Source organism: Salminus brasiliensis, chromosome 23, assembly GCF_030463535.1.
Source record: "Salminus brasiliensis chromosome 23, fSalBra1.hap2, whole genome shotgun sequence".
In the NCBI taxonomy this organism is placed as follows: Eukaryota; Metazoa; Chordata; class Actinopteri; order Characiformes; family Bryconidae; genus Salminus; species Salminus brasiliensis.
In genome coordinates, this window is record NC_132900.1 from 31829221 (window position 1) to 31845845 (window position 16625).

General features: G+C 44.1%; 2 protein-coding genes across 4 annotated transcripts in view; one reads left to right on the top strand and one right to left on the bottom strand.

Moving 5' to 3' along the window:
• Positions 1–6460, top strand: fam124b (family with sequence similarity 124B). Of its 2 annotated transcripts, XM_072669045.1 has the most exons (4): positions 1–349; positions 1607–1638; positions 1832–2619; positions 4573–6460. In XM_072669045.1, the coding sequence occupies exons 1-4, from the start codon at positions 276–278 to the stop codon at positions 5128–5130; spliced, it is 1452 nt and encodes a 483-aa protein (XP_072525146.1). In that variant the 5' UTR covers positions 1–275; the 3' UTR covers positions 5131–6460. The 2 variants fall into 2 exon arrangements, with proteins under 2 accessions (XP_072525146.1, XP_072525147.1); XM_072669046.1 differs by lacking the exons at positions 1–349; positions 1607–1638 and adding an exon at positions 1646–1702.
• mmp28 (matrix metallopeptidase 28) overlaps positions 5491–16625 on the bottom strand; it is a 25086-nt gene continuing 13951 nt past the window's right edge. Inside the window, exons 6-9 of one of the 2 annotated variants that reach the window (XR_011978296.1) lie at positions 9542–9685; positions 8206–8373; positions 6993–7487; positions 5491–6832 (exon numbers count right to left, since the gene is read on the bottom strand). Coding sequence is in view for 1 of the 2 variants with exons in the window: in XM_072669044.1 (XP_072525145.1) it covers positions 7087–7487; positions 8206–8373; positions 9542–9685 (713 nt within the window). In the remaining variant the exon portion in view is untranslated. Of the gene's footprint in view, positions 7488–8205; positions 8374–9541; positions 9686–16625 lie in introns of both variants that reach the window. The other variant, XM_072669044.1, reaches the window with a different exon arrangement.

Genomic DNA, 16625 nt, shown 5'->3' on the forward strand with positions numbered 1-16625 from the left:
GGGAGCTGTGCTGGAGGCTTTGCATCTCGTAGTCTGTTAGAGAGAGAGTTTATACCTCAGTAAATCTTTTAATCTATCCTTTAAGCGACGGGAATGGAGCTGTGTGTATAGGGGGGTTCTCTATATTAGGGGAAACCCCAAACCCCGAGCTCGATAACTTCAGCGCGCGGACAGCAGGAACCCGAGGCGGCTCGGCTCGTTTCATCCCGCAATGGAAAGTTCGCGTGTGACTTAACGGCAAGGTTAGACAAGAAGGGCGAATAAATGGTGGAATAATGCTGCGCAAACCTTCCCTTTACCACGGCCGAGGGGAGGATGAGGCCGCAGACTCCGGCGCGGAGACCGCAGGGTGAGTTAGCTAGCTCTAGCTAGCTCTAGCGCGAGGATGCTAGCGTGTGTTTACGGTCTCCAGGAGGGGCGACGGAGCAGCTGCAGAGCTCAGCCGAGTTAAGGGGGAACTCGTGCTGTCTTCTGTTGTGTTTTTATTGTATTAAAGTGTAAAAATGGATTTTGAAGAATAAAAGAGAGGTTTATAAACAGTCTCAGGAGTCGTTTCAGGTCTAAAACTGGAGTTAGCTCATTTATTTTACCGACTCCAGATCAATGAGCCACAGACACGACTTTTACTCACCTAGAGCTGTATTTATATACATCTATATTCCTTTTACCAACAACGAGACACTTATATTATATTAAACTATATTAGCTAATTATTATATTCCAATCAAACACTCGGTCACAACGTTGTTATCCTAGCTACCTGTTATTAGAGCGAGCTAACCATAGCCACCTATTTAAAAACACAGTGGACTGAATACTGTTACAGAGCAATTACAAACTATTAAAAAGTTAGTAATAAGTATTGCTATTAGTAATTACTGACCATGCTAATTATGGATAAAAGAATACATTATTATTACGTTATTATTGTCTATTTATCGCTGCTGTCCAATGAGAAACGTGTATCTCAAATTTTCTGGATGAATGGACCAATAGAAATGCTCAGAACTGACTTAGAATAATATGAATATATAATTATATTTTTAATGTATAATATAATTTATATAAGTTTAATATAATTCATTAAAATTAAATAAACATAAAAAATATATTATACAAATAATTATACAAAAAGCTGCTACTCACAATACAGTGATGTAAGACAGTATGCTGTGATACATGTACATATATTTCCTGAGATGTTTTGTATGTATTATTATGAATATTATTATATTATTATTATATTATATATTACATAATAATTATTAATATTATTATTATTATTACGACTACTGCTGGGCCATATTCAGCTAAAACTTTCTAGGAATGTTCTTAAAGGAGTTGTTGAGGAATGAGGAATTGATGATGTGTTTAAGGAGCAGAATTGTTCACAGCTCTGCTCTTATAATGATGATCCCACTGTTCACTAAACTCAAAACATCCCTAATAGAAACACTGGAGAAAGTAAGAATATTTATAAAAACTGTGGAAGTGGGTTGTAAGAAGTCTTAAGTCTTTAAGAAGTCTTTTAAGAGCGGTTGGTGAATAAGGCCTGTTGTTGTTATTGATGTTGTTAATCTATGTATCTGTTTGTCTTGACTTGCAGATCAGACTGCAGCAAAATGTCCTGCAGCAGCAGTAAGTACAGTTTCTGGCCGTACTTAAATTGGATTAAGTATTTATGCAAGTCAGTCACGCCAAGGTAAAACCCGCAGCATGTTGCGGTGATCAGCTTGAAGCCGCAATTTTAAACCTGTTTTTATGCTTTCAGCACTTTCTATAATCCTCCCCCTTTTCCCCGCCTCTGCCTCTTTGTGCCCGTTCTCATTAGTTGACCTCATGGCGGGCACGGGTCAGGAGCCCCCGCTGGTCACCATGCACCTGCTGGCCAACCCTGGAGACTCTCTCCTCCTCCAGCACACCCTGGACCGCCTCCTCAAGTGGGTGTGTCCCGGCCTGCGCCTCTTCCACGTGTCAGAACGTGCCTGTCCCGTGCGTGACTACGCCCTGCCGCCCGTGGCTGGCTACCCGTCCCTGGCGGTCACCCTGTTTCTGCACGAGTCGTACGGGGAGGAGCGCATCCTCCGAGTTCTGGACTTCCTCCAGTGTCCGCCCTGGCAGTACCACCACACGGAGAGTTGTGGGAACAGGATGGGACAGGGCGTCCACATCAGCTCCTCCAGCGCGCCCACCAGCGCTCTGATGCGGCCATACCTGCTGCCCAGCCGGGACTTCTACAGCCTGGGCACGGGCATGCCGGTGTGGGGAGTGCGGCCGGTGCATTGTGGAGGGGAAGTGGTGAGGCTGACGCTGCACAGCTGCTACGATAACTACGAGGACACCGTGAGGCTGTACGAGACCATCCTGAGGAGGAGGGCAGAGGAGCAGAAGGCCGGGTTCTGTTGGTTCACCCTGCTGGCCGAGAGGGGGCTCAGTCTGCAGCTCGCCCTTAAGCAGCTCTCCCCTGGGGTTAGGGTCGAGCCGTGCCACTCTGCTGTTCTGCAGTTCAGGGTGGGTGAGATTGGGCAGCTGGTGCCCCTGCTCCCAAACCCCTGTTCACCTATCAGCGCCACCCGCTGGCAGACCGAAGACTTGGATGGCAACAAGATCCTCTTTCAGGTAAGTATCTAAAAAGCTGTGTAGTATTTCTAGGGATACTTCAGCGTGGGAATTGTGGGCTGATACCAAAACTCAATATTTGTGCGGACAGTGTTCCTGCTGTCCGTATATGTAGATGCACTGTATGGACAAAAGTTTCTGGACACTCCATCTAATGAATGCATTTAGCTACTTTCAGTTGCACCCATTGCTGACACAGATGTGCAAATGCACACACACAGCTTGCCTAGTCTCTGTAGAGCAGATCAACATCATGACCCTATTGGCTCCATGCTGCCTAATGCCAGGCGTGGGCTAGTAGAGGGGTATAAAGCCCCCCAGCATTGAGGAGCTGTGGAGCAGTTGAGGAACTGTGTTCTCTGGAATGATGAGATGGAGCACTATCCAGTACTTTTGGGATGAGTTGGGGAGTTGGGGATGAGGTGGGGTGGTGATCATTTAACATCCTGACCTCGGAAGAAACATGAATGAATGACCAGGTGTCCCAATACTTTTGTCCCTATAGTGTACACCATAGTACTGGTCACATTCTGAGATTTCAGAAGTTTGTCTTAGGCTGACTTTAGTCACATTAGAGGCGGTAAAGGGTTTGAGAGTATTATTAATGCAACCAAAGACTGAGCACTGTGGTGGTTTTCTGTGTGTGACTCATTTCCTCTACTTTACATTTCGTCCTTCCCTTCAGTAAAATAACCACAGTGTTGACAGACTCTCACTGTACTGCTGAATCTCTGTGTCACTAGAGTGAACCCAACCAGCTATAAATGTTTGTCCTGCTGAAGAGCGTATCACCACCTACTGTCGCAGCCAGAATTGTTGTTTGTACCCCAGCATCCCCCTCTTTCAGGCTTTCTGTCCCACCGACATAAAACCATCCCTTTGAAAGGGATTCGAGCAGAACCCCGAACAGCCTTTCTTCTCTGATGTAAATATGCAGTCTTGTGGAATGGGGATTTATGGTAAACGGCTCGCCAGAGTGAGGCTGCAGCGGTTTTCGTCCCGGGCCGAGCTGCCAAGAACAATCCTAACTGGCCTGAGGAGGCACAGAGCGCTGGATGACGAGCTGTAATTACCGAACAGTCTGTAGTGGGTCTGCAGGGATGAACCCCACATCGGTTCCTCTCAGTTGTGTCTCTTCAAAGCTTTCCGGGATGGAAAAAGGATGGAATCCTTGGAAATGCGTCAGTACGGATACATCCCCACAAAGAACCCCAGCCCACCGCAGGACCTGGAACTCAGCACCAAGCATGAAAAACGTATGGAAGTGCATTTCAAGACGGATTCTCGCCACAAACCTCAACCACTTGGACGATATTTTATCAGTGTGTTTGGAGTTTCGCTGCAGGCATTCATGCTCTGATTTACTAAAAAACACATTTCAAGTCCACTTCAAACACAGTAGTAAGACTTACTGAAGACTTTGCTGCCTTTACAGAGGCAGATGTCTGTAATGAGTTGATAATTTTTGGAAATCTGGTCAATGGAAAGCTTTCTTTTCCACTGTGTCACACGTTCATGCTCGATTTGGATTCAGCTGAAGCCACATTCAGGAATGGGTCAGTATGTGAAGCTGACTTACGAACATTTCTGCATACCCTCATACCGTGTTCATTCACGGCACAGCTGAATTTGACTAAATATTAAAACCAGATTGCAGAGCTGCAAGCTTCAAGTTTTTATAATGTCACAAACAGCCCACAGCGGATTGGCCACACCCATTCACACTGAAAGTTATAACAATACATGACAGCCAATCAGCGCAGATGTCATTTGCATACTTGGGTCTAAAAGGCACAATAAGAAAAACAATCTGTAAGCAAAAATACACTTTACATACACATGGGTCTAGACTACTGTACACACTCTTCTGTGAGACTGAGCTTTGAACTGAATGCATGTTCCCCATTGAAGCTCTTGAAGTTCAAAGGGTTAATTCTTACCTTCCGTTCACAGGTGAAAGGAGCAGCGCAGCCTCCCAGACTCCTCACCTCAGCATTTCCCCTCAGCTGTCCCAGTCTGCCCTCGCGATCTCTCCTAAGATGCCCCGTGCCCACCCAGCTCCACTCGGCTCCTCTCGGCTCCTTCAGCAGGCTGTCCCATCTGAAGGAGCGCGCTCTGGCCAAGCTGCCCTCGGACGCTTCCCTTGGAGTCCAGAGACTAGGAGGGGAAAGCCTGGGCTCGGGCAGTGCCTGCAGCACCCCTCCAGGGAGTTCCTGCTACTCCTCCCAGCGCAGCAGCCCCGCTGCCCTGTCCGTTAACCCCTCCATCACCCGCCTCCTGCTGGAGGAACAGGAGGAGGACGAGGAGGAGCCGGAGACCAACGTGGACACGGGCCGAACCGTCAGCCCCCAGACTCAAAGGCCCGCCGCCGTGGGAGCATCTGCGCTGGAGACGCTGGCCAGAGACCTCGGACAGGGCCTTCCAGAGGCACTGAGGGGTCCACCAGAGCAAGTGGCACTGACACTAGCAGGTCCAGAGCCTGCTGAACAAGTGGATGAGTTCTTCATCTAGGAACTAGGAATGTTAACTTCTGACCTCACGACAACTAAAAGCCACTCTTCAGGAATGTATTCAGTGCGCCACTTCAGTGCCCTCCTTTCAAGGTTCAGGTGACCAAGTCTGATTTGTTTGGTCAGACTGTTGTTGCAGCTCCTCGTATATCCACATATCCACAAAGCATTACAACAAATACTCAAGGTAACTCGCATGCCCAGAGATCCGGTCCACAGATCTGAATTGAATTTGATTGGATTTTTGCTGTTCTGACTGCAGAAAACGACTCCTGCAGAAATCAGACCTGCCTGTCTGAGCAAAGCAGAGTTTGCTTTGATTGAGTGAGTTTAATTTCTTATTAAATTGAGTGAATATTTTTTTATAAAAACACAGATTTTACAAGTTTGATAGGGGTACACAACACTAAAACACAGGAGATGATTAAAGATCTCAAAGATACAAAGATGATTTTTTAAAAAGTTGAAAATAGCCCAGTTTTATTGTAAGCAAAATATTTAGCGACCTGTTAGGAATTACTCGACTCCAAGCTCTGAAGCTTCCTTTTTTAATAACAGTGTTATTAAACATATAAAAGGCAGATATTGCACTTTTCTGATATTTTGATGCTTATAAGTTCATGGTAAAACACTTCTGTATTGGGGAAATAACACTAATTCATTTAATATTCTGAGCACACACAATCAGCATGTAGCATCTAGACGAAGTCTCCAAGTGCTACAAGTATAAAAACCAGTAGTGAAGAAAATGTGTACTAGTGTTAATATTTTCTGTCTGTTGGGAGATCAGACCTACATTTTAGAAGAATGAACCTCAGTATTATAGAACAATAATGATGCTCTAGATTTTTAGCACTGACTTGTACCTTTATGTATTTAAAACTTAAAAGCAAATTTAGCATTTTTTTCTTTTCATTCAGAACATTTTTATTAGTGAAGTGTCTCAGCTGAAGTACTTAAACTGTAATTAAGTATTGCATTAACACGCCTTTGCCAAACATGAGAGGGGTTTTAGAATAAATGGTGAAGGGACTTACCTTCTATATTTGTGATTCTGCATTCTGTAGAAGCTGGAAATGCATAATATCAAAATTAAACTTTACAGCTGATATATTCCCTTAGCTTCTACTTCCTCTACAGTCGCCATAAAGAAATGGTTTCCATACAATTCTCACTGACCACCTGCCTGTCCAACTCCAAACTCACCTCAACAAGGGCTTTAGATTACCAGCTTAGCCTGATCACGGATGCACACCACACACAATAACATAGACAGCTACCTCACATTACTTCAGATACGCCAGATTATAGCTGAGGAGGTGCTAATGTAAAGATGCTAATGTTGGAGATCTGTCCTTCTGCTGGCATGGTGCTCTGAAGACCACTGTTGTAAACAGTAAAAATCTACATTTAAGGCTTTGATTCTTTACACAGGAGGAATAACTAAACAGACTGTGCTGTTTGCCTGTCCATACAATGGCATTCATGAAGCCAGATTGATATTGGCTAAGATAAGTTGATATTGCCACACTTTTTATTGAATTGCACATGGCCCTTTCCTCAACCTCCGATTAGAAACAGTTAAGTGGAAAATTCAGGTTCAGAAAGTAGAAGTCCTGCCCAGGCTTGCCGGGACACCTCTTAGCTTGAGCTTATTATAGAAGCTAGACATTTTTTCCCTTCTGGATAAGAAGTGTCCCTCCCTGCAAAACCAACACAAACATTATTTTATTATATAAAAAACAAAAGCAAAAATAGTGTTTGTGTTTGTAATTAATTAACCAAACTACTGAAGCTGAAACCAATAATAACATTATTAACTCTTTAAGCACATTTTAAAATAGCTGTGAAAATGAAAATGACCTCTTCAAGTTTTCCTTTTCTTCCTTTGTGCCAATGTTTCTAACCCCGCCCCTCAAACCAACACCAGTCCCGCCTCACTGGCTCCCTCTGTTGGTCACAGTGTGTCATTAGTCTGTTCTGAGGGAGACCTGGGGCAGCCGGTCCACTCCAGCGTCTCGGCCCACTGGCCGGTTCCAGTCACCCGCACTTTCCCTGGGTCGAACCTCCAGTACTGCTGCTCTCTGAAGAAGTAAAGGTGGCCATCTGGTCTGGTCAGCGCCCCGTTAGCCCCTTTGGGGATCCCCTTCCAGTCTGCGAGGCTGCGGGGGTAATAGGGCTCTGAGCGAAGAGTCTTCAGGTTCAGCACAAAGTAGCGCGAGCCTTTGAAGAGCACCATGCGGCCCAGAGGCCTGTAGAAGAGGGCGCAGTCTGGGTGGCGCGGCAGGCCGCTCTCGCTGCTTTTCCTGGGGAAGCCGGGGTCCAGGTCAGGGCCAGAGTACCGCCACATTCGCTTACCTGGCAGGAAATAAGGAGTAAACATACTCATACATACTGTAGACTGTGATGTTTTAAATACATCAGTTAATTAAACATGAAATGAAAGTACTGTAAATCACAATAATCATTCTTAAATTTGCCTCAGTTTTGGACCATGCCAACAGTAATCCTCTAATCTAATCCTCATTCTGGATATGTCTAATATTTCTTTATTTTGTTTAAACATTTCTGGATTTGTTTTTATTGTAATTGTATTGAATTTAATCAAAAAAGTCATTAAAACATATTATTTTAATATTTATATTAATTTTATTTAATTTTATTTAATTTAATCAAAAAAGTCATTAAAACATGTTCTTATTAACAGTGGTAGCCTCAAAATACTCCTGAGGGAGAGAAAAACACTAAAGAATCTTATCTTATCTTAAAGAACACTAAAAAGAGCGAAAATACCACATAAAAAAACCCACGAGAAACATTGTGAGCAAAAATCTGCACTACAACTACAACAGACAACAAATGCTGGGTATAAAATTATCAGCAGACTCACAAAACAGGAGAGGAGACTTTCTCCGCTCTGGATTTTGGCCTATCAGTTAAAACCACTAAAAATTCAAGGATTTCATTTTTTTGTCGTTTTAGAGGGTCTTGGACGATTGCATGATTCTCAAGGCCTGGCAAACCCCCTGCTTTGTTCGTGGAGTGAGATGTAGCTGCAGCAATGAGAAAAACCCACCTTTGAAAAAGTACAGCTTTCCATCCAATGGGGAGAAGGCAGCAGCTTCGATGGCCAATGGGAGGTGAGGCCAGCGCTGCTGAAGGGGAAACGGGGCGCTTGTGATCCCCTCAGATGACACTGTCCAGAACAACCCACCCCTAAAGATCAGCACTGTCCCGTTCCCATCTGTGACCATATGAGAACATGTGAAATCAGGGCGGTGTTCGTAAGTGGAGCGCAGAGAACGCTTTAATGCAGTGGGGGTAATTATTCCTAGCACTAGCTCTGCTCCCAACACTAGGAGGGTAAGGACAGATCACATGACCTGTGTAAAGTCAGCCACTACCTCTTTCCGAAGTGCTGCCGATGCAACATCGGCGGGTCCTCAGCTCCAACACACCAGCTAACAGACACCTATGCTGCCAACAGCGCTTTAAGAGTGATGAGGGGGAGACCGCCATCTACCCACCCTGAGACCCCCGGACCGTAGTGGTGAAATTATTGCTTTTAGATGAATGACCAGCTTTTTCTATTTAGTCTTCTAGTGGATAACGCTGGTGCTTTCAAAACTCTGCCATAACATTAAAACCACCTGTCTAACATTGTGTAGGTCCCCTTTGTGCCACCAAAACAGTTCTGGCCCATGAATTAATGAGCCTTGGATGCCCATGACCCTGTCGTTGTCATTGCTTGGAGCACCTTTGGTAGGTACTGACCACTGCTTGCAGGGAACACCCCACAGGACCTGCCTGATGTTCTGGAGATGTTCTGACCCAGTTATTGTCTAGAACATCACAGTTGGGTTCTTGTCAAACTGATTCAGCACCTTCATCATCTTCATCATCTGACTGCTCATCACCTGGTGCTGCCTAATATGAAGATGCACACCTTCACAGAAGCTGCTGGAACCAGATCATCAGTTATTCCCCTCACATCAGTGGTGTAAATGTTTAAATGGCTGATCGGTGTGAGTACAGCTGGAGACCACATAGGGGAGCTAGCTGCACATTGCAATGCTACGACTTCACCGTGGCTGGAGCAGGATCAGTGTGTGAACACACCATGAAGAGCAGGGAGTAGTGTTAGTGTTACTGCAGCTGTTTTTTTATGTATTTGCACATCTGTGTCAGCTAACTGCATTCATTAGAAGGGGTGTCCACAAACATTTGGACATGTAGTGTATGAACTTGTGTTTATTATAGGAACATGGACTACAGTGTTTGAACTGACACTACTCTAAAGAAGGAAATATTTGGAGTGAGGGGTGAAACAGTGTGCAGTGGAATCATTGCTTTAATATCATTATTATTATTATTATTATTATTATTAATCAGTATGATCAATATTATCTTACCCATGGTGATGGCATCAAACAGGCCCTGGCAGTAGTGTGGCTGAGTAAGTGTACCATGAGGTTCCTCAGCTAGTTCCCAGTCCTGCATGGCCCAACTCAGAGCCTGGCCTGGCAACTGCACCGCAGCTCCCCCAGATGGCTTGCCTACACACACACACACACACACACACACACACACACACACACACACACACACACACACACACACAGGTTTAGACCTCTGCATCAAATCTGGAGTGTGTGACATGGATGATGTCTGCAATCTCTTGAGGACTAAAGGAAACTGCTGTGTGTAGTTTGTGGGAGGCGCCACAGGGAGGCGACTGTGGGAAAACAACCCTAAAAAGACAACTTGTAAATACACTACACTATATGTCCAAATGTTTGTGGACACCCCATCTAATGAATGCATTCAGCTACTTTAACTCACACCCATTGCTGACACAGATGTGCAAACACACACACAGCTTGTCTAGTCCCTGTAGAGAAGAAGTACTGCCAATAGAATAGGACCCTCTGGAGTAGATCAATAAACATCATGACCCTATTGGCACCATGCTGCCTAATGCCAGGCGTGGGCTAGTAGAGGGGTATAAAGCCCCCCAGCATTGAGCTGTGGAGCAGTGGAAGAACTGTGTTCTCTGGAATGATGGTGGTGGAGCTCTGGGATGAGTTGGGAAGTTGGGGATGATGAGATGGGGTGGTGATCATCACTAACACTCTTGTTGCTGAATGCAATCAAATCCTCACAGCAATGCTCCTTCCCTGGACAGGAGATAGAGTTACTCAAAGAAAAGCAGGATCAACTCATTTTAATGCCCTAACAAATGGGCAGGTGTCTCAATACTTTTGTGACACCTGACATTTAGAGAGAACTGATCATATGCTGGCAAATCCCCCCCCCAAAAAAATGACTCCCAAGAATCAGCATGAATTTGGGTCAGGAAGGTGGTGCACTACTCCACTGTGCAGCATTGCTTCCACCAACACCAACATCTTCATGGCCTTTCCTTCACCACAAAACTAAAGTACGAGAAAGTTCTTTCCTTTCTCCAACCCAAAAGCCATTTCTGGACTTCTGTGTATTATGGGAACATGGACTATGTTTGGGAACGTCAGTGGGTGAGGAAAGCGCCTCAATATCTTCGGAAGTGAGAAGCAAAGTATAACACAATGCTTCCTCTGATAAGGCCCGGGACAGCCGCACACCCATTTTGTTTGCAAAAGGCAGAGCAAACATTTGTCTTAGCCACGGATAACATCTCCATCCCCAAAGGAGAGCTGCTGGTGGCGAGACTCTGGGACTGGCCGGCACAGGGCTGATGATATGGAGAGTGGAGCTGTTACTCCAGATGGAGACTGCATGTCTCGTGTTTGGTTCTGGGTGGTTAAACTCTGGATATGTCTGCAGTCCACAGGATATAGTTCACTTCCACTGTTTTCCTGAAGGTCCAGAACCCTGTTAGAGATACTGCGTCTGTGGATGAACTGGATTAAGTCGGTGACTCTACAGAACTGAATATGTCTGTTAGATAAGGTGTTTAAGATTATGCTCATTAATGAGTTTGCCACTCTCGTTCACTGCTCTACACACTAAATGTTGGAACTGTAGGACTGTAGGAATTGATTGCATTTAGCCATGAGAGCATTAGTAAGATCAGGGACTGATGTTGGATGATAAGTTCTGGATCACAAGCACCACTCCAACTTCTTCAGAGCAAAGAAGCGTGGAGCTCCATCAGTCATAAGCACACACTTCCAACCTCGCTTCCTCCGACCCATCCCAGCTCTGACCCATCAAGACCTCTGAAGGTGGCCTGTGGTCTCGGGAAACCTTCAGACATTCACTGTGAGGTGTTTGGGGCCTCCATGAGCATCAATGAGAGCCTTGGGTGCCCACCAGTTGTCCTTTCATTCAGAAGTATTGGAAGGTGCTGACCACTGCACACTGGGAACACCCCACAAGACCTGCCAAATGTTTTGAAGATGTTCTGACCCAGTCATCTATCTAGAACATCACAGTTCTGGTTCTCCAGTCAGAGTGTCTCAGATTCTTACACTTGTCCATTTTTCCGGCTTCAACACCTGACTGTTCACTTGCTGCCTAATATATCCAGCCCTTGACAGGATCCACTGGAACCAGAGTTATTAACTTCACATTAGTGTTTTTAATGTTATGGCATCAGTTTTTGTGACATCACAAAAACCTTTCATTGAAAGTGGGTCATTTCCTGCAGCTTAGTTTCAATTAATGGGTCGCATCACAGTACCACATTTCCAAGAAGGTTTTCCATGATGTGGGTCTATTAAAGTTGCCAAATTCACTAACTGTCTAAATACTTTTGGACATATAGTTCAATTGGCCACTCCAGGAAAGTATTTTAGTCATGTGACTGGTGTGTGTGTGTGTGTGTGTGTGTGTGTGTGTGCTGTATCAGCTTCTCAATAGTGTGTTCATGAGGGGTTATCAGAGGTCAGACTCAGAAGTGTGTGTATTGACTGTGTACACTGCTGGAGGAAGTGTGTGTGTGTGATACAGTATCAGCTCCTCAGGACAGTGCCCAGGAGAGTTAGTAGAGGTCAGATAAAACATGTGTGTGTGTGTGTGTGTGTGTGTGTGTGTGTGTGTGTAGGTAGCAGTAAAGCTGTCTGGGTTGGAGTAGAGCCTGGTTGTTATCACTGCGCAGCCCCCAGTCAGCCTCAGACCCAGGAAGGACAGGAGGCCCACAGGCATCAGAAGCAAGCATGCGGCGAGCTCCGACAGGCTGCAGGCCACACGAGTGTGAGCACGGCCTAAAGTGAGGTGGGAAATTCCTCTCGTTCTCTCTCTCCTCTGAGTACTGCAGAAAACATGGCGATACTGATGATCAGAACAGGTATACAGGGAATACAAAAAGCCCTTAGAATCATAAAAAGGGTTCTGTGGTAAAGGCAACGTTTGTAGAACTACAAAAACTCATTAGAAATGGTTCCCTTCTTATACCAAATCACGAGTCTGTCTCAAACCAAAGAACAAAAGTTTTAATGTTATTTAGAACCATTTTAAAATGTTTTTCTACCCTACACCTCCAAGGGTCAATACAATGGTTATTAACAGAACCATGACATTTCAGAGCACCAGCTGATCGGTTAAATGGTTCTTTTACTAAAAGGTTAATAACTAAATGGTTCTTTCCTACAATCCCAGCAAGAAAGGGTTCCTAATAGTCCCTACTGGTTTGTATCACTGTGGAATGGAATAGTGAATCCTCTTGCCAAACATCTTTAAAACATGTCTAAATGGTTCTTAAAGCTGCTCTGGAAGATTAAGATCAGTAGATGGAAGTGAGAAACTGTGAACCTCAAACTCCTCCAGCAGAACCAGAAAAGAGCTGTAAAACAGGCCGATTCCAAAACCCACAAACTGTTACATCACAGTCTTGGCTCGTTATATTTACACCCACAACTTTGACATATAATACTGACATGGTAGAATATGGTGTTGTTGAAACTGGAGAGCAGCTCATCACCTCCACACCTGCTAGTTATGGGAATACAGGTTGCTGCGGTAACCAGTACTGGAACTCACGACCACAGCATTTCCTGTACCAGTCTCCGCAGAAGAGGAGCTCAAGCTCAGCCCGTCACAAAGGGAAGCAAGATGGGGAGGTAAGCCGGTCTCTTCCCATCTTTCCCCATCGTCCACTCTCTCAAAAACCAGCTGGACTCCCTTAGCTAAACTCACATCAGAAGGAAAAGCTAGGCTAAAAGCTAACCAGCTACAATCTCTACAGCTTCCTAACAGCACATCTCACCGAGAGGACACAGCGAGAGGACAGCAGCACAATCCTGTGAGACTCTGGAATATATATATTTTAATTTATTACAGTGGTAAAACTATGCTATAATATTTGGGGGGGCCTGTGAGCCCCCGCCAGTGATGTAAAACCAGCCAATCAGAGCAGAGCTTATAGTTGATGTTTTTGTGTTAGTGTGTTTTATTCTGAGGAAAAATAACAGGGTGGTAAATAGGCTTGTAAATAGACCTCTGGGCATTTTATCAAGGTATCAAGTCAAGTCATATTTACTAATTATTCATCAAACTATCATCAAACTAACTAACTTATAATACTCAATAAATACATCCTATAGACTTATAGTTGGTGTGGCGCAACAGCTAACACCACTACCTGCCACTGAGGTACCACACCATGTTGGAGACTGGGGTTCGATTCCCGGTCTGGGTGGCTATGCTGCGCTACACCAATAAGGATCCTTGGGCAAGACCCCTAACACTGCATTGGCCCACCTCTGTAATATAAGTAATCATGTAAGTCGCTCTGGATAAGAGCGTCAGCTAAATGCCATGAATGTAAATATATAACAGCTACAAGACTAAATGGCAAGTCAACTGACTTATGTGGTTCTACATAGAACCGTTTAGGAAAGAACCATTTAATGGTTTCTGTTCCTCGTCTGTAGCCAAAAATCAACCCTTCAAAAGCAAACAATCGTTTAAACATTAAATAGTTTCTTGTTTTGACCTTGTTTGGTATTAACTGCTGTCTTTGGTGTTACATGTTTTTGCATTATTGCGTGTTTACTAAAGCAGCAGTACTGATTTACTGCTGAACTTTTACAGACAAATGAAATTCTGCAATAAAATAAATAAAATAAATATCTTCTTTCATGAAAATGTCTTCATGTAATGTGTTGTATTCCTTCTGCCGCATCGCCCACCCTGCAGATTAGTGATTCACAACACTCAAGGCAATTCAGCTTCATGATGGCAATCTGTGTTTAAAGCTTCTGCCAGTCAAAATAGAAAGAGCTATCACAGTCAGGACTGTGCATGTCCCAGAGACATCACATTACCACTCATTAGTGCACACGCCTCAGTCTTACAATTACAGCACAAGCGTCCCTGAAAACAGCCCCATCTCAAACAGCACATCATCTCAGCAAGTGAAATCCTCTGAAATAAAACTGAAACAGCTGATATTTCTCATTTTTACATTGTTGTAGGAAAATGAAAATATTATTCAACTTATTACAAACATATTTTCACTATTTTAGAAGCAGTTGTATGAACTGAAAAGTACTGAAAGTGTCTCATTCCACTGCAATAAGCATTCTTTCATAATAAAAGCTGACTTATCTTTCTTAAATGAAGCTAAATGATCTCTTTTAGTAGACAGAACATCTTAAAACAAGTCAAATTAAGTTAGAAACAAGTTCATTCATTTAATAATATTACTACAATAATCTCTAAATGTGAATATTTTAGCAGATATTAGTCAGATATTTTAGCTACATTTAAAAGGATTTCACTTGCTAAGACATTTTTTTGCAGTGCTGTACAGACTACCTACTGCAAAACAGACTACATTAGTTACAACTCTCAAGACATCTCCACTCACAGCCCAGACATCTCCTAAAATGTATCTTTGCGCTTTATCAGATGAGCATTGTCTGAATCCATCTGATAGTGCCAGCTCTCCAAGAGCACACTCAAACATCCTCCTCTGCTAAAAATGAGACAGCCTTTGTTCTTAGAAGGACTTGTGGAAAGCAGAAGCGCTTCCAGTAACAGTGTGCTCCCGCTGCCAAGCCAGAAGCAAACAGGTTTAGATGTGTGAGCCGACTTCTGCATTCAGGTAGAGGTGTGCATTCCTCCACAAGAGCTGGAGGACTGACAGATGGACGCGTCAGGCAGTGCATGTGGAAACCTGCCTGATGGATGCTTGTGAACAGTTGAGTTTGACTGTCCGTCTGCTGTGTTTTGCAGAAAAGGCAGGTAACTTGTCCAGAGTGGAGAACCCTCAGGGCTTTCTAGGCCTATAGAGAAGGAACAGGGACGTGTCTATGTCCAAGCTATTGGGATACAGCCCCAAAAATGAATAGGATAGAAAGGATGCTGCTCTTCTTTGGCTTTTACTTTTATCCCATCCGTGCAGTGAACACACACACACATGCCAGTGAAACACACACAGTGATCAGTGAACACACATTCCCGGAGTGGTGGGCCGACATTGCTGCAGCGCCCGGGGAGCCAAGAGAGGGTGAAGGGTCTTACTCAAGGACCCAACAGTGGCAGCTTGCTGAGCCCGGGTATCGAACCCACAACCTTGTCCTCACATAAAGGCTGATAGTGTGAATAACTGTAATTGTAACTGTAATTAAAGCACTGTTACATGAGCTTATGTATTTTTTTGCTCTGGGGCTCCCCCTTCAGTCAGGAAGTGTAATTTGCACTTTGAGCCACCACTATAGGACACGCTTTACACATGCATTTCTGGACAAGCTTAGAGATACAGAAGCGTCACTGAGAGGTAAAGAAGCGTGTGGACTGAGGCGGTAGAGTCATACTACAGTAATAATTAAATGAATTTTTGTCCTGCTCGCTTCTCCATAGTGCAGTTAGCAGCGCTCTGAGCCCGGAGTAGCAGAAATAGACATGCAACATAATGATGCTTTAACTACACATAAGAGACTGGGCTGTTTACAGTAGTTTTCTGTGGGAAAGCCACATTTAGCTCACTGTTTTGCACACAGAAAGCTCCGTTGGGTTTTATGGGCTTTGCGGCAGGGTTGTGTGCAGAGCGCTCAGCTGAACAAAGTTTAAATTAGCAGTCAAGTCAAATCGCCTCCGTTCCTTCATTTTGAGTTATGAGAAGATGAATTATAAAGCTTCTGTGACCGTGTATATACATGGCTCCTATCTTCTTTACTTTTTTGTATTTTTTAATAATTATTGCATATTAATTGTATTTAAAATAAAACTTTGATGGAAACAAAAGAATTAAAATTGTCCAGATTTTCTCTGTGGTATCTCGGTAGATAGAAACAAGTGAGTTCTCCCATTGTTTCGGACTTCAGGGGCAGGACTGAAGACCTAATGTACACAATTGTTCAACATCGTAAGAAACCGACAGAGGAAATAAACCAATCGCAGTCTGATTTATTATGGGAGAACTTTTGTTAGAAAAATGGCACTTCTGGAAGTCCTAGATATGCCACAGCCTATGAAAACAGTCGTCGGCCACATCAGGATTCAGTCACAACAACAGCAGGGTAAATGCATGTTTCAGTCTGGTGCACGTTT